The following is a 21,269-nucleotide window of genomic DNA, read 5'->3' as shown; positions in this document are numbered from 1 at the left end:
TCCTCAGGCCGCAGGTACTTGTTTTCTTTCTTGGAATGCTTCTACAAATCAGATTGTTTATTGTTCTAATATATCATGAAGCAAGAATAGGTGAGTGTAAGTTTCACTGTTATGATGCCAGCCCCTTGCATATTATCATCTGTAGCAATTCTTCAATGCAAAATCTATGTCTTTAGTTGTGCACAATTTTCAACTAAAATTGATGAGGGCTTACATTAACTATAAATGATGTATGTTAAACACCTCTCGCATTTTAAGAGTGCATCCAGTTTTAACAGAATGAGAAAGTACTGCAGATGATACTCTTTAAGTCTTGCCACACCAATGCATGACACTTAACTTTACATATTTGTGTAGTTATTATAGACGTCAACACTTTTATCTTGGTCTTATGTTGCTCGGTTAATAATTCACTGTAGGTGAACATGAAAGTCAGGTTACCATAAAACTGAGTACCAGTTTATTGATTGTTTTAATTCACAACACATGAACGGGTTATACCTTAGTGTAATACATATTTTCACCTGAAAAAAAATCAATTGACAATGAGTCTTACAATCAAAAGCATATATAGGGATAAAATCAAGTACATGGCTTCTTGTGAATCCAGATTCCTTACGGGAAGTGGTCCAAAGGTTTTCTCAGAGTTTCAACCTAGGCTTGAAATTCACTGACAACCCATTTTTCATGTACAGTGTAGTTGTCACCTTGGGAACAACTGTTTGGCCTCCAACAACCTTTACTGAGTACCTTAGCAAGATTGAAGCAGCTACCATTTTCATCTGAATGTAAGCGAACTGCTTCCCCACGCACAATCTGGGTCCTCCATTAAATGCCAGGAATTTGAACTGGCTCTCGGCTACTGCCTTACCGTTCTTTATCCACCTTTCTGGCTTGAACTCCCTGCAGTCTTTCCCCCATATGGCTTCAGTTCGGCCAATGCCATACATGGAGTAGATTATTAAATCTTTCTTTTTAACAGCAGTACCATTAGGCAATACGTCATCCTCTCTAGCCTCCTTGATATCGTGTGGCACAGAAGGATAGAGCCTCAGTGTTTCTGATAGAGCAGCTTCAAGATATGCCATTTTCTTTAGCTCATCAGCTGTAAACACAACTTCGTTTATGTTTTCTATGTCAGACTTCCTTTGGCTTATGATTACTTTGATCTCATCGAGAATTAGGCTTTCTACATGTGGGTGTTCATGTATGAGCCAGAAGAACCATACTAGTGCCACTGAAGTTGTGTCTCGACCCGCTAGAATAAAACTTAAGCACAGATCTCTTAGCATGTCGTCACTGAATTTATCCTCCATCTGCTGTTCATCGTCCGGGTCTTTCTTGATGATGAGCTTTGATAATATGTCTGACCGATCATTTACATGACCCGATTTGCAAAGCTCGATCCTTCTGTTTGTAATAATCTCCCCCACAAACTTGTGCACTATTCCGGTGACTTCCTTGAGTTTCTTCTCTGGTCCAACACTGAAGAATCTCAGTGTCTTCCATATAAATGTAGGAGTAAAGATCCTGTAATATGAGAGCTCTGCAGCTTTCTCAAAAGCCGCAACAAAAGGAACATCAGGAAGTTCAATGGATAAACACCCAGGACTAATTCCGAATGTAGTGATGCAGATATTGTCAAACGTAAATCGAAGTAGCAAATCTTGCAGATCTGTAATTTTATCTAATTTTACAGACTTATTTATCAACTTTAAAAGTTTTTGGTGCACCAGATCTTGTATGACCGAATGAGTAGACTCTATAAACCAAGAAGTGTGCATAACTGATGTTAATGCAACCCTTTGCTCTTTCCATGTTTCCCCATCAGCAACAAAAATACCATTCCTAAATACATCAGAGAATATCTCTATAAAAGCCTCTCCCTTGTCATAATTCAGGAAGTTGGTCTTCAAAACATATTCGATGGAGGAAGTATCTACAGTCATGATTCCACAAAAACGATCCATGCAAGTCGCTCGGACAATAAACGTTCCTCCAGATTGATTTAAAGAATCAGCGAAATAATTAAACACATCGTTAATGTTGAGTAAAACCGATGGTATTATACCCAGGAGTGGCCATATCATGGGACCTTTGCTGGTTAGTCTCTGAGTAAAGGCACGCACAATGAAGAGAATTACTAAAGCTAAAACAAAGTGAGAGAACCTTATCTTTGTTTCTATCACTGACCAGTAGTCTGTGATGGATATCAGTTCTTTGTTCTTCATGAATGGCATCAGAGATGAGATGAGAGGATATATTTTTATTTTTTCTGAATTTTTGTTAAGTGGTGAGGGAAGCCGCCAATGAACTTGCACCAAGTTTACAAGTGAAGTACCAAAAATTTTAGCTAAGTTTTTTGTTTTTTGGTTATTTTTTCTGAATTTGCGTATCCATTGCTGTACTATATTTCTAGTAATGGCAGCATATCCGGATGAGCTAGTATTGTAGTTGAGTAACTTGAGTATTGTTGTTGAGAATTAGGTTGTACATTTACTGATGAGGAACTGCAGCCAGCAATTTGTCCCAGTTTTCAATTACTGCAGGTAAGTGAATTAGAATGCAGAGACCCCAGCTAACGGTAACATTTAAACGGGAGAGACATGAAGCAATTCAAGCCAATGGGACCTTTTAACTTATATATAAGGACCCAGAAAAGTTATACATGGCAACTTTCATCTTGAGGTTATGTTTGTAAGTTGTAAGGATCCCATCCAATGGGAGGAATATATAAGCAAATGGCTTTGAGAGATTTGGGTGTTTCACTCTTTGTGGGTTGGTAAATACCAGCCCCACCATTGGTTCCATGTGAGCTTTTCATAGAATTACTGATGAAATTGTATTCATTACGTACAGACTGGCCTTTGTTAATGGAATTCAACTTCCCAAACCACAATACTGTACGACAGAGACGTAGGAGTAAACTCTGTCTTCTTGAAGTTCCGTGAGGGCAAAGAAAAAGATAAATAAAGGAAACTCCGTCCACGAGCGCATTGATTGGAAGTTTGGTGAAATGAAGAAGATAAACAAGGTGAAGAACATTGTCCCAAATTTTTACTTTTAAAATCTTTATTGTAAGTTATGTCATTATCTAGATAAATGAAAGAGGCACTAATGTAAATTAAAGTTCTAAACTTTTAATGAAAGATGCACTAGTTTTATGTTAATAATATCTTAAAATTAAAATTTGATACAAATGAAAGATGCATCATATTTGGCAGCTAATCTAAACTCATCATATTTGGGCAACACCCTCAAGATAAGATAACAACCATCAAATTGAAAATCTTTTCCCACTCTGTTGCGCCATTGGAGCCGACACATTTGCTCCACATCAAATGCGTTTTGGCCATTTTGTCGGTTTCGATAGCCTCCAATAAGTGCAGCAACAAACAACTTCGCATCCTTGCTGATTATTCCGAAGCGATGACACAATCCATTTGCATCTCGATTATTGAGGTTCAATGTTTCTTCTTGAAATCTCTAAAATATGCGACTCCATATACAAACTCTTGTTGTTGATGTTGTCCATCATTGACCATATCTTGTATAACAAAAACATAATGCCTGCAAATGGATTCATCTTCAGCTATGCTAAATTTGCAAGATCGAACTCGAACTGACATGTTGGATTTGTGGAGTGAAAGAATGGAGATTGAAGAAATGGTGTGACTTGAAATGAAATTTGATATTGTATTTATAGGATGACGAAATTATGACCGTTGGATGAGATGATACGAGCGGTCGAATCTAGACCGCTGGCGGTGGACACTACACCTGACGGTGTTTTCTACACCGAGCGGTCGACCGCTCGGTAGAAACTTGACCTGGCCTGCCACTTTGCCAGGCCAGTTTGCTTGTTTTCCAACTCCATAATGGGTGCAAAACTGGAAATCAATATATTTGCCACACCCATAGAAACCGGCCTTACAACTTTCTTGTTTTAATCCCCATAGTTGTGCTTTAATGTTAGCTGGATTTGCTTCTATGCTAGTGCTTTTCAAGCAAAAAAAAAAATTGTTAATGGGTTTACCAGTTTATCTGGAGGGTATAAAATTTCATATATGACATAGTAACTTTGAGTTTGGCCGGTATGAAATTTGGTGTCGTCCTAGTAAAGTGATACTCTCCATTAGCAGTCATTGAACTGTACTTCAAATATTAGCAGCATGGGAAACTTCCTCGAACGTGATAAATTTATGGAGGGGAATTGTGAAATCACAAAATTGGTCAATTAACCCAATAACAACAATTCTTGGATGAAAAATACATGTAAATCCGATACTGTTTAAATGGACGAGAACGTAAAAATAGTCAGGATGTAAACAGTTTCATCCTACCCATTTTAAAATACATTTTCTTATTTTTAATTTACATCAAGATGCATCACCCTCGCTATTTTTTAAGTTTAAGTCGGGATGAATCCAGATTCATTCTTGTTATTTTTTTGATGTCCATTTCAACCCCGTACTAAGTTTTACTCGTCCATTAGAACCATGTTTTAAGAATATTTGGGAAATTGACCCAATTTCTCTTGTGAAATGAGGACAACTGACCAAAGATACACTACCTGTATCTAGACTTTAGAGAGTTTGGCAAACAAGAGATGATGGTGCGTCACACACAAAAAGAAATGACGTCCTTACTTTTTGAATTTATTTTGCAAAAACTCTTAACGAACCGAGAGAAAAACCACAAAAAAACCGCCTCTCACAAACCCACCCCTGCACGTCTCCCGAGGGGCGGACCCCACTGGGACCCACTAATAAAAGAAAAATCTGTGAGAGGCGGTTTTGCTTTAGTTTTTCTCCCACGGTTCATATAGAACCACTGAATATTTTTGAGCTCTGTTTTGATGCAACCCTAGTTAGCAATTCGCCGAACTATTCGCGAAAAGTTATGTATCCGTATTATACCCATTTTAGTCGCGTACGTATGAAACTCCGGACTTGATACGCTAGTTTTCTGGACAAGCCGAATTATGCACGCACTTTGCGAATTCCGACCTATTCGCCCGTCGTAATTCATAGCCAAGTCATATGATTTAATGATTAGATTTTTACTTTCACTAACAACTTTTTGACCTCTTGGGGACATGTGAGAACATGAAATGACTTCACAATTTTCTCTCCATCAAATGACGTGATAAATACAGACTTTGTATCCCCTTGTTAGTTAGATGGTAGCCAGTTATGACATGGCTGCAAATGAGCATAATAATGATTGTGCATCACAGAGTTGCAGGTCAAGTCAGTATCCAGCCATAACGGCGCAATGCAAAGATTGCGAAGTCATAATAGCGGTATACTGTATAGACTGTCAAGTGCTAAGGATGGCATAATCCTGCAGGGCCAACGAAGCGCAAGAGTGGCGCTACATTGTAAAGGCATTTGTCAAAGGAATGAAGCTTATTGGCCAACTCAATGAAGCTTCATTGAGTGAAAGGCAAGACAAGCCAAAGTGGCAAGATTCAACATGCAACATGCAACATGCGATGTTGGCATTAAGGCATATCCGTGGAATTGGGTTGTCCCAAACTCAAGGATGATGCAAGAAGGTAGAATAGACTAAGGATTAGTCTATGCATTAGTTCCAGGCAGGGCCAGAGCTTGGATAATGCAAACAAGCTAGTAATGTAAGAGTTGCATTGTTATTGTCAAGCAAAATTGGCGAAGTGAAGCATATATGACAAATGAGTAACTAGAGTAAGTTTAAAGAGTTGGCCTTGATGATTAAAGCACAAGGATGGTCCGTGCATTAGCTTAGATCAAGAAATTGGCAGGGACAAAGTGGCTGATCAAAGGATCAAGGCTAAATTCAGTAAAGCGCAACAAGTAGTGAAATACAATTCAAGTGATGGTTACAAGTTGGTTACGAGCTTCACAAGCATGCCAAACACGCGATACAAGTAAGAACGGTTATTAAAGGAGTTTATAAGCGTGGGAGAAGAGTTCTAACTTCTAGAGAACAAGTGTTGGATGATTGGCGCGAGTTAGAAAAGAAATGGCAAGTTAGCACAGTTATTGGCGGTTACAGAACTGCTTTATGGGACAGATGGCTGCCCCGTGCATGTGCAACGGTTGTGCACAGTTTGGCCAAGTAAAGCTGTTGTATAAATAGTCCTATGGCCTGGAAAATTCGGCAGGCTTTCATATGGGAGTGAGAGACTCAAAATAGGAGAGTTTTTGTAAGGCGAAGGCTTGGTTCAAGGTGAACAATTCTGTGTAAGTCCCTAAGTGGGCAAGTTTTGTATTTCTTCTCTTTGATGCAATAAAATGAAGTGATTATGTGATGTTCTAAGTATTCTTGGTTGGATGATTGTTGTTGGTAAAGTATGGCATGAATTGAGTGCATTACGGGGTGCATTTGATGAGTTTAAGTAAAGAGAAAGAAGGCTAAAGACTTTCGCTGATAAACTGAAGAGTTGGTTGTTTGCATAGGTGCAAACCTATAAGGCTGAAGTGCAGGTGGGTGAAGCTTTGTTCAAAGAACCATTGTACTGTCGGGTTACACTTTCGCAGAAAAATATCTAGGGTGTTTGAAGATGTGACAGTTTCGGGTATCAGAGCTGTGTTTGGTACACAGTTTGAGTGTATTTGTTGGATAATATGCTGGTGCATCTTTCTCTCTTAAGTTATTTTCATGTGAGTAAGTAAGTGGCGCATTATTTTCAGAGTTTTTGCATTATAAATGAGTTCTAATGGCATGTTGATCGACGAAGAACTACCGGGTACGTTTGATCAGCTTGAGGAGTATGGTGATCTTGGTGATCTGACCATAGACATGGGCTGTGATGGACTTGAAAATCCTCTTGTTTCTGAAGATAAGGGCAGGCTAGATTTACTTGAAGGAATGACTACAGATTGGTTTAAAGAAGACGAAAGGGTAGGCGCTGTTGAAGACAAGGTATCTGATACTACCTTGATAAATTGTGAAACCAATGCTGAAGTGACTGAATTGAAGGTGCAATTGAGTGACATAAAGATCATACTAACAAACCATGCGAAGAAAATGTCAGGGGAAGTGGCAGGCATTCGCGGGTTAATCAGTAACGGCATGTTTGTAGGGGAAAACGTGCATGGAGAAAGCTCAAATTGAGTCTCCGAGCCAAGAGTTTACGCAGGTTCCAGAAATGCTAGAGAAATTGAGAATTTCTTGTATGACTTTGAGGAATACTTGAGGCAGATGGAAGTGGGGAAGGACAAAAGGTAACTCTCGCGGGCAATTACCTTGGAGGTGATGCAAAGGTTTGGTGGAGAACTATGTTGGAAGAAGATGAAGTTGCTGGTTATGCCAATCCTATGTCATGGAATGGTCATGGAATGACATGAAAGATGGACTGAGATGTCAGTTCTATCCAAGAAATGGTGCTTGGTACGCAAGAGAGAGTTTGTGTAGGATAAAGATAGAAGGTACACCACAGGTCTATGCTGAAAACTTCCTTGCATTGGTGCAAGAAGTACGTGGCATGAGTGAAGAAGATCAGATGTTCCAATTTCTGGCTAGCGCGAGTTCGAGTGTGATTGTTGAACTCAAGAAGCGCAAAATTCAGAGTATCCAGATGGTTATTCAAGCGGTAAGAGGGCTGACCAGTTGCACAACAACTTAAGATGTGCAAAGCTGCGAAGGAGAGGCCAAAAGGAAGGAAAAATCTGTAGGCAGTAAGCGTAAGCATGATCCAAAGGAAGATGAACTATTCCCTTCAGCCCGGAAGTATAGGGGATGTTTCATTTGCAAAGTTTTACACTTCGCTAGAAGCTGTCCACTCAAGGCGCAACTTAAGGCATCAGTTGGGGATGATTATGGGGATCATTCTAGCAAGACTCGTGAAGGCCGAAGCGAAAGTTCGAGGAAGAGGCCTCGAAGCGAAGTGGTCGCTAACTTCGACAATAGAAACTAAGCTAAGAACAAGAGTAAGTGTTGTTGTCTCCATTGGCAATACTTTGACGCCAAAACAAGAGTGTTTCTGGCTTTGTTTTATATAGCTCTAGTTGTTGGTTGTTGCAAACTCTGTGTGTAGAGTTTGGTTGTACAGACTTTTATTTGAGTCTTCAAGTTTGTATATACTTTGCTTTAGTGTGAGCAAGTTGCTTTGTTAATGAAGTTTTAGCTATCCAAAAGTGATCAGTGGATCAATCATGTAAGAGTACATGATCTTATTATATAAGAGCAGTAATGAATGAAGGTGTTTTCGTTTATAAAGTCTTGCCTCTTTATTTACGATGTAAAGCTAGTTCATGGGGAGATGCTGCAAGTAGCATACTTAGCCTAACGTATGCAATAGAAAGACAAGTCGAAAGTTAACAAGCAAAGCTTAGGACAAGGGTCCTAGTTGATGCATAAGTGATGTTTTTTTTTTGGGATTGCAAAATGGCACGATGGAAAATGGGCAGCGACAGTGCAAGCAATACAGCAAGTTAGAAATCATTTCATCAGCAAACATGAGTTAGGTAGAACTCATGGCCTTGGAGAAAGACACACACTTTCCAAGCAACAAGCAATGCAGTTCAAAGAAGTATTTGGAGACATATTGGCTTTGAAGGCATGGCGCACGGACAGCTAACGGGTTAGCTATGTTATGTCCAAAAAGATAGTCAGTCACAGTTGCTTAGATGGGCTGTGCAACTCAATAGTTTTGGTTAAACCAATTAAGCAAAGAAAACTTGTCATTTCAGTTCGAGTATGCAACATGGCATAAGTACGAGTTTATACTTGGTGGCCACATTCGGAGAAACGAGTTCTTGAATGATGCTTGCATAATCAGAGTTTGGGGAGGCATGAAGTGTTGAATTCGGGTGTCTTATGTGAGGAGAAACCCTATGCACTTTGTGACATGCTTAACAAGAGCAGGAGAACTACAGTTCAAGGCATGTGCCGGCAAAACTGATTGAAAATGAAACCAAGTCGTTTATAAGTCCTTGTCATGTTGAGTCAGATGCAAAAGGCAAAGTCGGGAGGCGAAAGACTATGGCAATTATCGTGGTGATCAGATTAAAAAGAATCATTATGTGCGTACACTTAGGCGTAAATGATTCAAAGCGAAATTCAGGCTAAAGGGAGTTGGCTAAGAAGAATTTCAGGTTTGCATTTGGGTATTGATGCATGATTTGAGTAGCAGTATAAGCATAGTGCACGACACCGAGAAGTGGCTCAAGTATATGAGATCAATGGCAAAGCAGTAAAGCTAAGTGATGTGGATGCAATCGGAGAGGGACCATTGGCTCAGGATTTAGCCAAAATAGTACTGCCGATTTTCAGAAAAAGTTCTGAAAGCAAGTGAAGCGAAGTTAAGACACGTATGGTGTTCATACTGAGTCGCGTTCAACGAGGACGTTGAACGTATTAGGTGGGGGAGGTCTATGACATGGCTGCAAGTGAGCATAATGATTGTGCATCACAGAGTTGCAGGCCAAGTCAGTATCCAACCATAACGGCGCAATGCAAAGATTGCGAAACCATAATAGCGGTATACTGTCGTAGGTCCCCTAAAGCTAGCAGCTGACTAATCTCAGAAATTAACTAAATAAAGAGGCACTAAGAATCCAAATCAATTACTTAAACATTTAATTAATAAAATCTGTTACAAAACTTAACCCAGAAACTAGCCCCGCTCTAAAATATGTATACAAGAACTCCTCTCAAATGATACATATACAATAGTCATTTAATTTACAAATATAATATACCACATAATAACATAGCAGAAGTTAACCAACTAATTAACGAAGTCAACTCCTCGAAGCTTTCGCTGCGCAACTCTGATCTATCTCTAAAACTGGAAGTGGAAAAGGGTGAGCACATCATCCATAGAAGGGGTGCCCTGCAGGAATAACATTTAACTTTAAAGAAATCATGACAAGACATGGAAAACAATACATGTTTCCCAAACATTAAAAAGTGACCAAGTCACTGTGATAAACAAACATGTATATGGACAAACTCCTTCTTCAAACAATGTATAATATGGTTGTAATTCCGGACTCGCAAATCACACCTAATAGCTATTGATGTCACCAATTCCGAACTCGCAAACTGATGACCAATAATAAGCATAAAAGCTCGAATTCATGTAGATATAAATGTGAATGAGCGTATCATATATACCACAGGTGGAAATTATTATTTCCCATAAAAATTCATAATGACATTCAAAACATTACAAGTCCTTTCCAATTCATGAAAAGATTCAAAGAATCAACAAAAGAATCATAACACAAACTAAACAATGCATGAAATGTACGAACAGACAATGCATGCGTTTCTTAAATATAAACTTTTGTAAAAGAAACAACAATGGTTTCAAAAGAGTTAAAAGTATTCCCACCTCTTTTGATGACAAGCCACGCCTACCTTGAGATCCACGATCCACTGGTTCGTCCTTTGAATCGATCGTTGTTAATAGAGTCTAATTGTTAATCACACAAGAAGTCTAAGAATCTAGTCAAAAGGCTCACACAAGAATCATACAAGTCATTCTAATGATTCTAGGCCCATATAAGGTTCCACGCCTTCTATTTATCTATCTTTAGCAATCTAAGATTTACTAATTCAATTAGATTGATTCTATAGTCGATTAGCTAAGTCTTAAGAATATCTACAACTTTGTAGAAGGAGCCAAAGGCTTATTCAGACCGTAACAGATCCAAAACATAAAAGTAGGATAACTAACCCTAAGCCTAAGTCCACTAAACAAGCCCATCGAACTTGGGTTCAGTCCTTCTAAGTCAACCAACGGTCACTAACGGAGTCAACTAACAGTCAACGTCATCCAGGATCAGTGGTCAAATAAGTCAAACAGGAATCGATCAACGATCCGACTCAGGGCAAGATAGGGAAACTCGGTGGGTCTACTCAGTCAACAAGAGTGATTCAGGTCAAAGGGTTTACTGAGTCAGGTAACTGAGTCAACTAAGGTTAAACTAGTCAAACATGCACTCTATTTCATTTTCATTTCAATTCTACTAGACTAAACATAACATCAAATCATTCATTTAAAAGTAACTTCATAACTCAATCTGAAATACAAATCTATTTACCTTAATCTGCAGTTGCAGGCTTTCACTAAGGCCACTGCCAAAACAGCTTTACAATTACTATTGTTCTCAGTTAAGCAACACTCATCATCAAACTCACACAGCTGATTCAAACACAGCTCCAATTCCAGTACAACTAACTTCAGTTAAATCCCAACACAATTCCACCACATCTTAACTTATATCTGCATTACAATCTATGTGAAATCCTAACAATCATCTAAAAGAACTTCAATCCATTTAAGACTCCACATTAACAATCTCATTCCTCCTCCCTGTAATCCACACAATACCAAATCAATCTCCCCTGCGTCTAATTCCTCCACCATTTAACCGCAACTCAACAACACAATTCAACCAACACCACCATAACTGCAGTTTCATATACCTCAAACAATTCTTTCATCTACACTCAGTTTACTCAAGGACCACACATTCAACATACCAGAACACCATTCTGAACAATCACCATTACAATACTACACACACTTCATTACTAACACAATTATCACCTCCACCTGGTCACTACTCAACAACATATTAACTTGAACAACTTTCATCTACAATGACCTATAACCTCAGTTGCATTACCACCAGTCCAATAATTGCAACTTCTTAAATCAAACAACAATACTGTAATATCCATTCTTATGGCAGCATCCTAAACATTCATCTAATCTTAACTCTATTCAAGATTCAGTAATAACACCATCCTTCCTTCCTCCTTGCGATCTAAAACAATCCTAACAAATAACTACAACTCCATGGTTTACTCAACTTAACTTCAGTCTCAAACACAAACATAGAAGTTCAATAATCTAAACAATTTAAACTAAAATATCAATCTTAAACGAAACTGAAGTCTTACCCAAGAATCAGCATCCTCTGAATAGCTAACTTCTCTTTTCAATTCCACTGAAACCCTAATTTCAATTTGGGGAAGAACAGAACATAAACCCTAATTCACTAATTCTACAATTCATCATCAGGAACTTGATTCTACTTGAAATCCCGATCCAATCCACTCAATCACTCAAAACCCCTGTCTAATCATCCTCCTAGATCATCAATCTCATCTTTCAATTGTTCTCTGAATTTTGAACGAAACCCTAATTCTTTAATTCATCCCCAAAACAACCTCGGAACTGTAATTAAACTTCAACCCTTGCTTCTTCATCTACCGACAGCTCTATTATTCATCTTCAACGTCTTCAAATCATTAATCAAAACTATAAACCCTAACTTCGATTAACAGCAACAACCTTATCACCATCCTCCTGTTCTCAATCAACCGTAACACCACGACCAGAAACCCAACCTTGATATTTCTACTCTTGATTCTATCACAGATTCCTCATGCATGGCTCATAGATTATCAGAGAAAAGAAACAGAGAAGGAAAGAAGATGCAGAAGAAGAAGAAGAAGAAGAAGAAGAAAAAGAAAGAAAGAATATACGAGAATGATTTCTCTTCGATTAACGTTGGGAGATAAGGCCAAAGGCATTACTAAGGCACACACTTGCTTCGATAAGGGGAGCACGATGTGTCTGCGTTGCAACAAAAGCATTTATCCGAGAAATGACAACTTTGCCCTTCGTACTGATCCAGTGATATATTCTTCGTCTGATGTCCGAATGACACGTTCGAGTAGTCCATTTCGCATAACTTTCCGAGACATATTCAACGGTACTAATTTCTTAGCTAGATTTTTGTTATATTAATTCTTACTGATTAACGTTCGTGTTAACCTAATCGAGTTATTATCGGCTAATTCGTCACTTGACTAGTCTAATAGCGTAGACGAGCTTCAGGGTCCTTAAAACTGTATAGAATGTCAAGTGCTAAGGATGGCATAACCCTGCAGGGCCAATGAAGCGCAATAGTTGCGCTACATTGTAAAGGCATTTGGCTAAGGAATGAAGCTTATTGGCCGACACAATGAAGCTTCATTGAGTGAAAGGCAAGACAAGCCAAAGTGGCAAGATGCAACATGCAACATGCGATGTTGGCATTAAGGCATATCCGTGGAATTGGGTTGGCCCAAACTCAAGGATGATGCAAGAAGGTAGAATAGACTAAGGATTAGTCTATGCATTAGTTCCAGGCAGGGCCAAAGCTTGGACAATGCAAACAAGCTAGTAATGTAAGAGTTGCATTGCTATTGTCAAGAAAAGTTGGCGAAGTGAAGCATATATGACGCATGAGTAACTAGAGTGAGTTTAAAGAGTTGGCCTTGATGATTAAAGCACAAGGATGGTCCTTGAATTAGCTTAGAGCAAGAAATTGGTAGGGCCAAAGTGGCTGAGAAAAGGATCAAGGCTAAATTCAGTAAAGCGCAACAAGTAATGCAATACAGCTCAAGTGACGGTTAGAAGTTGGTTACGAGCTTCACAAGCATGCCAAACACGCGAGACAAGTAAGAACGGTTATAAAAGGAGTATATAAGCGTGAGAGAAGAGTTCTAACTGCTAGAGAACATGTGTTGGATGATTGGCGCGAGTTAGAAAATAACTGGCCAGTTAGCACAATTATTGGCGGTTACAGAACTGCTTTATGGGACAGATGGCTGCCCCATGCGTGTGCTACGGTTGTGCACGCTTTGGCCAAGTAAAGCTGATGTATAAATAGTCCTATGGCATGGAAAATTCGGCAGGCTTGCATATGTGAGTGAGAGACTCAAAATAGGAGAGTTTTTGTAAGGCTAAGGCTTGGTTCAAGGTGAACAAGTCTGTGTAAGTCCCTAAGTGGGCAAGTTTTGTATTTCTTCCCGTTGATGCAATAAATGAAGTGATTGTGTCATGTTCTAAGTGTTCTTGGTTGGCTGATTGTTGTTGGTAAAGTATGGCATGAATTGAGTACATTATGTGGTGCATTTGATGAGTTTAAGTAAAGAGAAGGAAGGCTAAAGACTTCCGCTGATAAACTGAAGAGTTGGTTGTTTGCATAGGTGCAAACTTATAAGGCTGAAGTGCAGGTGGGTGAAGCTTTATTCACAGAACCACTGTGTTGTCGAATTACACTTTTGTAGAAAAATATCTGGGGTGTTTGAAGATGTGACACCAGATGCCCTAAATCTTCATTTTAAGTGCTTAAATAAAAAAAATTAGAAAAAAAAATCTTCAAGAAGGATTGGACATTTCTTTTGATGCTCATCTGATGTATCTTAAACTGAGTTCCACACCACCATACCATGGGTGCTTGCTGGTTATATTCTTAATACAGTAAATGAATTTCACTTGTATATCATAAAATCATGATACCCAACTATAAAAAATTATGTAAAAACTAATTTCTTTATATGGCGAATTTTATAAGCCGAACTCATGTTTTTATAACGAATTATTCACGTACGTATGCGGTTTCGAATTACTACCGAATCACGATCCGTTGACCGAATAGTGGACCGGATTTGCATTCCGCCAAAACGATTAATACCCGTACATTTAACGTTACGTATGTTTACCAAATTCTGAATTGCTAACTATAAATAGCAATTGCAGGCTCAAGAGAAATGTACAGCAGGTGGCAGCCTATTAGATTTATTATTACTAAAAATGTAAAATTTCTCGAAAACGCAAACATCTGCGGCTTGAGTAATTTTATTTCTCCAAATAATTTCTTCTTTAAACTGACGGCGATTTTCCGACTTGTGCGAGAGATGAGTATCCTTTCTTCCGTTGAAAAATCAATTCCAATTTGCCGGTAAAAACAAAAATCGATTCCAGTTTCCCCCCATTTCAATCAACAGAATTAGGGCAAACCATATAGAAATTATTCTTGTGCAACCATATAAAAATTTCAGCTAGTCGGGACAACAACAATTCTGAAGAAACTAATCTTAATCTCTGTTCTTCGTTTCACACTCGGTAGTCCCTCTATCTCTCTCTGAATTTGCTTCTTGATTTTGTATTTTTTCTTCTTCTAAATTTGGGGATATTGTTTCTGATTAGGTATACCTGGTTTGGATGAATCTCACTTACCTAGATGGATTGAATACACATTTAGTTCATTGCTTCTCTTGAATCACTTTCTTGGTTCAATTCATATACACGTCACAAAATCTCATTTCATTTCATTATCTTGGTTTGATTGTTTTTGTTGCAGAGATTGGAGGTTGTAGGTCTTTGTTTGGCTACATTTTCAATTAATATACGTTATGTGTAGGAAGTTTCTGGAATTTACCTGAGAGGGCAGCGAAAGCTCAAATACTTGAATGGTTGGAGAGACAGATTCGACAAATCGGCCTTTCTGACTTGATGGAGAAATTTCATTTTCCTCAGGGTGCTGGTACTTGTTTTCTTACCTGGAAATCGTTTACAAATCAGATTTTTCAGTATTATCATGTTCTGGCTTACGACATTCTTTACCTCTTTCCTTGTTTAATGAACAAGCCTGAACTGCTCGACAGCATTAATATGATCCAAGTGGCTCGAGCTGTTTTTTCTGTCAACTGGAGACCAAACTAGGAACAATAGTCGTACATGTACATTGAATTCAATAATGAACTAATATACTACGGGCATTCACTTATCATTTTTGAGTCTGCATGCTACTGAAAAAGCTCCTTACATAAGATTTTGAATGTTGGTTGCTCAACACTGTATCTCCTTGCATAAGAATGACTCCTCATACTAGACATGTTTCTTTCTTTCAAGGTATGAATGTAATCATATTCTAGGAACCATTGAGTAACCTAATAAATGTCGGTCAAACTTATGTTCTCAACTAGGATTAAGTTACTGGCTTATGCCATTCTTTACCTCCATCCTTATTAAATGAACAAAGCAACCTCACAAAGTGCAAGACAAAAATTATGATATAAGTTGCGTAGGCTGTTTATTCTTTGTAATTGAAGACCAATTTAGGAACAGCTAGTCTTGAATGTCCACTGGACTATTATACCATGGGCATTCACCTATGATTTGTAAGTCTGCTACTCAAAAAGTGTCCTCTCATACATGTGCAGATATCTCCTTACTTAAAATTTTGAATTCTGGTCAGCACTATATCTCGTTACCTAAGAATGGCTCCTCATACTAGACAGGTTTCTTACATCTATTATGTGTTCACAATACTATTACCATATAAGTGACCTGACTAGGATGACAATAATTTAAGTTACTGAGCAATATGGAGAATTTTGTTTGCAGATTCTGCAATTTGTCAGATGCTCCCTGAGGGTACCCACTCCCTTCTGGTACAACCAGTGTCAGGAGATCCTAACTCCACTGCTAATGAGACAACAAAGAAAATTGTGGGATTCATCTTGTTGGCTTCCTGCATGAGTTATGCATACAATGATACAGACAGAGCCTGGACAAGTGCAGTTGCTGACAAATTTAAAGGTAAGTCACCATGTGTGGATTTCTGACTGTAGGAAGGAGTCTCCTTTTATTGTGTCTTAACTATAATGCCACTGAAGTGCTGAATTGACCTGAGAGAAATTTTGATTTTTTTTTTATCTGTTATTTTCGAAATCTTGTTTATGCATGTCATTGGAATAGCATTTTTATCTTCTACAAAAGCTCTTCACAGATATTCTTGTGTAAGAAAATAACTAGTACGACCGTTGCCACGGTGGTAGGGCCGACCGAAGAAGAATCTTAAGATGGGTTTGTCTGTGACTACTTTCGTCCCGTTTAAGAAAAGGTGATACTTTCGCCCCGTTTCAGAAAAAGTGATACTTTCGCCCCATCTCGGAAAAAGTGATAGTTTCGCCCCGTTTCAGAAATTTCTGAAACGGGGCGAAAGTATCACTTTTTCCGAAACGGAGCGAAAGTATCACTTTCCCCGAAACGGAGTGAAAGTATCATTTTTCCTTAAACGGGATGTGAAAGTATCACTTTTTCTGAAACAAAAAATTAGTCAATCCATAAACCAAAATATGGTTGCATGATGTGTTATGCATCCTTTGTGGTGGTTTGCATAATGGCTATGCATTCCATTTTCAAGAATTGTGCCTAAAATGAAAGTATCATTTTTCTTGAAACGGAGGGAGTACATCGTTTTATTAGTTGCAACGGAAAATTAGTTGATGCATAAACCAAAATTTTGATACATAAAGTATTAGGTATCCTTTGTGGTTGTTTGCATAATGGATATACATTTAATTTTCTAAAAATGTGTCTAAAATGATAAATACCTCCGAATTTTTTGTAAAAACTTTAAATTTGATATTGTTGTTTGTACTTGTTGCGTAGAGTTTTTTATAACCTTTCCAACGAGATAAAATTTGTAAAATTCCGAGGCACGGATTTTTAAATATGTTATATTAAAGTTTGCTTTCCAATTATACCCCTGAAAAGATAGGATACACAAGGAGCTATAATAATTGGACTAAAAGGGAGGGACATTTTTGGTTTTTCGGCCATAACCATTTCCAATCTTTTTGTGTCAATTGATCACTTAGATTTTACAAAAAAGTGGCCATATAAAGGTCCTCCCTCGCTTCGCTCGGCCCAATTATATCATTGCTATCCTATCTGGATAGAAGTCATTTTCTTTGAACGGATTTTGTTCCTCTTAACCCTTATTAATCACAAGTTCCTACGCACTTTTTTGAGGAAATCTTATTCAAATAATTTCCGCTATGATTTACATGAATATGATGAGCAGCAAATTTCTCAGTTGTCATGATTATGCTTTACTTGCATTGGTTAAAAAATAAAGAGTTGTTTTCAATCAGGAGACTGCACTTTGCTAAGAAGGTAAGTTGCAAAACTGGCGAGAATATCTTCTCCCTGCCTTCTCCTTAGTGTACTCTACAAAAATTTCTCCAAGCCATAGACAAGATTCTGCCGAACCAGAAAAAAAATGGTTATTACTCGACTTATTTGAAAGAAGATGTGATGCTTGACAGATGTGTTACCTTGAGCCGCACAACCTTCCTAATTGCAAGGATTAGACCTGGCATTAGACACTGCACATCCGTAATATTGTGTTCTAAGCTGTATACCTGTAAAACAATTTCTCAGGGATCAAGGAGTTTTGGTTTTGGCATAAAGTTTTGTACTTATTTCTATTTTTCTGTAGATATACCTCCCCTGGTCCAGAAAAGTAAACTTTGGTACTGGCAGGAAGCCCTGGCATAACCATACTATGCACACGAATTCCGTCCTCCCCTAAAAGTTGACCTCGTGCCTGCACTAGTAAGGGTTATCAGCCATCAGGAGCAATGGCTCAAAAAGAACCTGGTTTTCATTTTGGGGTGTGTGTTTATTTTTTTCTGCTGAATGGTTATATAAACCTCTGAAACAGCGTTGAAATGCTCAGTTTCATTAGTTCAGTGCATTGAAAACAGAAACCAAACAAACCCGTAATCTCTCTTTACTGATTTATTTTCTCATTTACAGCTGTTCTCAGCTTAGCATGTCTGTTTAAAAGCTTTATTACTCCTGGATTATTATACCGCGGGGATTGAACTAATGCAGAAACGTTAAGGATATATGCTTACCAATACTTTTGTTGAATGATCTTCTCTGTTGTATATCTGACCGAGATTCGAGAGGTTGTTGGCAATTTGGGTTGCATCCGTTGATGGAAGTTCCTGTGCTCAAGTAGAAGCAACATTTTAGTGCTACAGTAGATATGATTATTTGGCTGGATTGATACATTAGTAAGCCTGTGTTAATATTATGTGAATCAGATCGAGTTCCTCAACAGCTTTGGAATTTAGTTTAACTTACTGCTGCATTTGGCCTTGATTCCACAATCTCTACGTTGTTATAGTGGAAAGATGCTTGAATTGCTGCTTGCTGGAGAAGTATTGATCCAATTGACAGTGTTGGTGCAATCAGACAACCCTAACATCATTGCGATTTTTAAGGTAACAAACATAACTGTTCTTATTAGAGTTTGGATTTTTATTCAATACATAAACCCTTGAAGATCAAGCGTAAGTCTACGCCAAATAGAATCTCACCCTGAGCTCACCATGCTGGCCTTCTCACAAAATGCAGATAGCGCAGTTACCATATCTAACTTAATCCGGGGAACATATACTACACTTTTCATACCAAAAGCTGTTGCCTGTCAAATAAGAGATCATTTATAGGTTCAACTGCTAAGATACATTATATTAGGATACTCAATAGTTTAGTAATTTGTGTCAACTAATAGAGTGTTCGATATTCTAACCTGTTTCACATTGTCATAAACAGTTGAAGGATCTGTGAAATCGATGACAACGCCAGTTGCTTTTGACTGTCATGAATTCCATAGACAATGCATATGAGGAATCTATCCAAAAGGATTAATTTGAACTTGAATTAAGAAATAGAACCAAATTTGTGTTGCCACATACTTGAGATATTGAACCCAAGACCATAGTGATATCATTTATTATGGGTATTTCCAAAGCTTCTTCCATACCACAAACCTAGTAAAGAAAATACGTGTATGGAAAACATTCAGAAACAAGTACTCAGGTGGAAACAATAGGAAATACCGATACTCATAACCTTGATAGAAGAAATGTAAAACAGGACAATGAGAGAAAAACCTTTCCAATGTCTTCCCCTATGAAGTGAGAATCAACTGCGCCAGCAACTTCCATTCCTCTAGCTTTAGTAACAGCAAGAACTGCAGCTCTGCCAATTTCTTTAGTTGCACCATTGATCACCACCTCATCCCCAAGAAACATACCATTTAAAAGAATCTTAGTTACATAGAAAACGGCTAAATTTCATAAAGTAAACAGAACAAAAGAACACCCATTATAAAGATATGTTAAGGTACCTTGATATTTTGTTGTGAGGTCTGTGCAGAAGAAGATATTGAAGACCTAATTTTGAACCTGTGAAATTTTCTCTTGTAACTTGTGGTTTGGAATTGGAAACTCAAAGCTGCCATGTTCGTTCAAAGCTCTAACTACTACAGTTAGTGCTCTTTCTCTGTTGGTTTGCACCCTATTTCAGTGGATAAAACATTTCTTTGTTTCAAGATAAGGGTAGGTTTCTGTTTGGAGGGAAACAAATCTTATAGACCAGTATAACCATATATGAGCTGAAGGAATATATTAGATTCTCAAGTTTTTGTTTGTACTCTCTTTGGAAATATTACAGTGTAACTAGGTAAATTTTTGGTAAATCATTGAGAAAACTCAGGACTGTAAATGTTTCTTACATCCTGTACTCTGTTGTATCTGTAAAGTTGTGTACGTACATTTAATTCTTGGAATTAAACAATGATGAAGATTGAAGAGTCAATAAGTTTGTACACTGTCTATAAATTGACCGATCCTTACCAAGTTGACACTTATGATGATAGTAGTAATATCTGTAAGACGAAGGGACCATGGACTAGACACCCTTTGGAACGACGGTTGTCACCCCTTCTAACTAGTCCTTGTCCCAGGGAGATTTTCTGTGACTGTGGTTTCTCCCTTGGGTTTGTCCTGCAGTGTAGAATCAGTAGTACATTCTGTATGGACCCTAAAATTTATAAGCATGGCCTTTGAAGTAGAAGACCAAGTTGGGGGGGAGGTGATCTAGATTTCTCGCCGAGTATCCGAGAATTAATGAATGAGCGGATGTTACTGCTAGTTACTGTTGATTTTTGGTGGCAGTGGCTGTTTATAGGTGATTTCTACATAAAGTAGGTATTGATATGTAGTAATGTAATGCAGACAAAATGCCATGAAAGTGGTAGCTACCAGAAGGATGGACTGATGCTGATACATACCAGAATTCAGGACCTCTCAGTTTTTGTGTTATACCTTAGAGCATCCACAGTCACGACCAAATTTGGGGACTATACCCAAATTTGGTCTCAAAACCAGCCGTAATGGAACGGACTAAAACTATATTTAGTCGAGATAATTAGGGTTTGGGACCAAATCTGGTCGCCGACCCAGATTAAAATCAGTTATAGTGGGACGGGGTTATTATGAGCGTATGAATCCAGACGGGAGTATAGTGAGCGCTTCACACCGGCGTATGTATAAAGAACGCATGATATTGGGACGGATGTATAAAGAGCGTATGAATGAGGCGTATTTATAAACACCGCCGGACCAAACGGATGTAATACATACGCCCCAGACCGAGCGTAATTGTATTATAAGTCCCAATGGGACGCTGTTTTAATGTGCGCCTGGTTGGGGCGTTGTTTTAATGTGCGCCTAGTTGGGACGATGTTTTAATGTGCGTCTGTTCTAAACACTTTAGCAATTTGTTCTAAACACTTTAACAAATTGTTCTAAACACTTTAGTCAATGAACTGTGGGGCATTACA

General features: G+C 38.3%; 3 protein-coding genes and 1 long non-coding RNA gene across 11 annotated transcripts; 1 reads left to right on the top strand and 3 right to left on the bottom strand.

Annotated features, from left to right (window-relative positions):
- Window positions 1-497: 497 nt before the first annotated feature.
- On the bottom strand, window positions 498-2,387 carry LOC113274181 (cytochrome P450 86B1-like). Its single transcript, XM_026523650.1, has one exon. It carries the CDS (start codon window positions 2,238-2,240, stop codon window positions 642-644), a length of 1,599 nt encoding a protein of 532 aa, XP_026379435.1. The 5' UTR covers window positions 2,241-2,387; the 3' UTR covers window positions 498-641.
- A 7,155-nt stretch (window positions 2,388-9,542) lies between these two features.
- On the bottom strand, window positions 9,543-12,478 carry LOC113276310. Of its 2 annotated transcripts, XR_003324283.1 has the most exons (3): window positions 11,040-12,478; window positions 10,328-10,408; window positions 9,543-9,823 (listed from the first exon to the last, which is right to left on the bottom strand). It is a non-coding gene; the product is annotated as an uncharacterized LOC113276310 (long non-coding RNA). The 2 variants fall into 2 exon arrangements; XR_003324282.1 differs by lacking the exon at window positions 10,328-10,408.
- A 2,092-nt stretch (window positions 12,479-14,570) lies between these two features.
- LOC113276309 (protein COFACTOR ASSEMBLY OF COMPLEX C SUBUNIT B CCB2, chloroplastic-like) lies at window positions 14,571-20,237 on the top strand. 7 transcript variants are annotated; one of them, XR_003324281.1, is made up of 5 exons: window positions 14,571-14,902; window positions 15,141-15,323; window positions 16,187-16,381; window positions 18,682-18,861; window positions 19,802-20,237. XR_003324281.1 is itself a non-coding variant. In XM_026525904.1 (4 exons), exons 2-4 carry the CDS (start codon window positions 15,293-15,295, stop codon window positions 18,714-18,716), a joined length of 261 nt encoding a protein of 86 aa, XP_026381689.1. In that variant the 5' UTR covers window positions 14,571-14,902; window positions 15,141-15,292; the 3' UTR covers window positions 18,717-19,042. The 7 variants fall into 7 exon arrangements, 5 of the variants coding, with proteins under 5 accessions (XP_026381689.1, XP_026381688.1, XP_026381687.1 ...); XR_003324280.1 differs by lacking the exon at window positions 19,802-20,237 and adding an exon at window positions 19,196-19,539; XM_026525904.1 differs by lacking the exon at window positions 19,802-20,237 and having other exon boundaries at window positions 18,682-19,042.
- On the bottom strand, window positions 17,533-19,950 carry LOC113276308 (dihydrodipicolinate reductase-like protein CRR1, chloroplastic). Its single transcript, XM_026525900.1, has 10 exons — window positions 19,773-19,950; window positions 19,537-19,659; window positions 19,339-19,413; window positions 19,173-19,238; window positions 18,969-19,064; window positions 18,722-18,838; window positions 18,490-18,582; window positions 18,075-18,176; window positions 17,905-17,991; window positions 17,533-17,830 (listed from the first exon to the last, which is right to left on the bottom strand). Exons 1-10 carry the CDS (start codon window positions 19,884-19,886, stop codon window positions 17,798-17,800), a joined length of 906 nt encoding a protein of 301 aa, XP_026381685.1. The 5' UTR covers window positions 19,887-19,950; the 3' UTR covers window positions 17,533-17,797.
- Window positions 20,238-21,269: the final 1,032 nt, after the last annotated feature.

Source organism: Papaver somniferum, chromosome 4 (assembly GCF_003573695.1).
Source record: "Papaver somniferum cultivar HN1 chromosome 4, ASM357369v1, whole genome shotgun sequence".
Lineage (NCBI taxonomy): Eukaryota > Viridiplantae > Streptophyta > Magnoliopsida > Ranunculales > Papaveraceae > Papaver > Papaver somniferum.
Note: the sequence above shows the minus strand (reverse complement) of the source record. Positions and strands in the feature narration are given on the sequence as shown.

Bases quoted from the DNA above. Each gene is read 5' to 3' on its own strand.
- LOC113274181 (XM_026523650.1), bottom strand. From the start codon at position 2,240: ATGCCATTCATGAAGAACAAAGAACTGATATCCATCACAGACTACTGG.
- LOC113276309 (XM_026525902.1), top strand. From the start codon at position 15,293: ATGGAGAAATTTCATTTTCCTCAGGGTGCTG. The intron at 15,324-16,186 runs GTACTTGTTTTC...TTTTGTTTGCAG, and splicing joins TCATTTTCCTCAGGGTGCTG to ATTCTGCAATTTGTCAGATG. The intron at 16,382-18,388 runs GTAAGTCACCAT...TCTCATTTACAG, and splicing joins AGTTGCTGACAAATTTAAAG to CTGTTCTCAGCTTAGCATGT.
- LOC113276308 (XM_026525900.1), bottom strand. From the start codon at position 19,886: ATGGCAGCTTTGAGTTTCCAATTCCAAACCACAAGTTACAAGAGAAAA. The intron at 19,660-19,772 runs GTACCTTAACAT...CTTGGGGATGAG, and splicing joins CCTCACAACAAAATATCAAG to GTGGTGATCAATGGTGCAAC. The intron at 17,831-17,904 runs GTAACACATCTG...CTGGTTCGGCAG, and splicing joins GGAAGGTTGTGCGGCTCAAG to AATCTTGTCTATGGCTTGGA.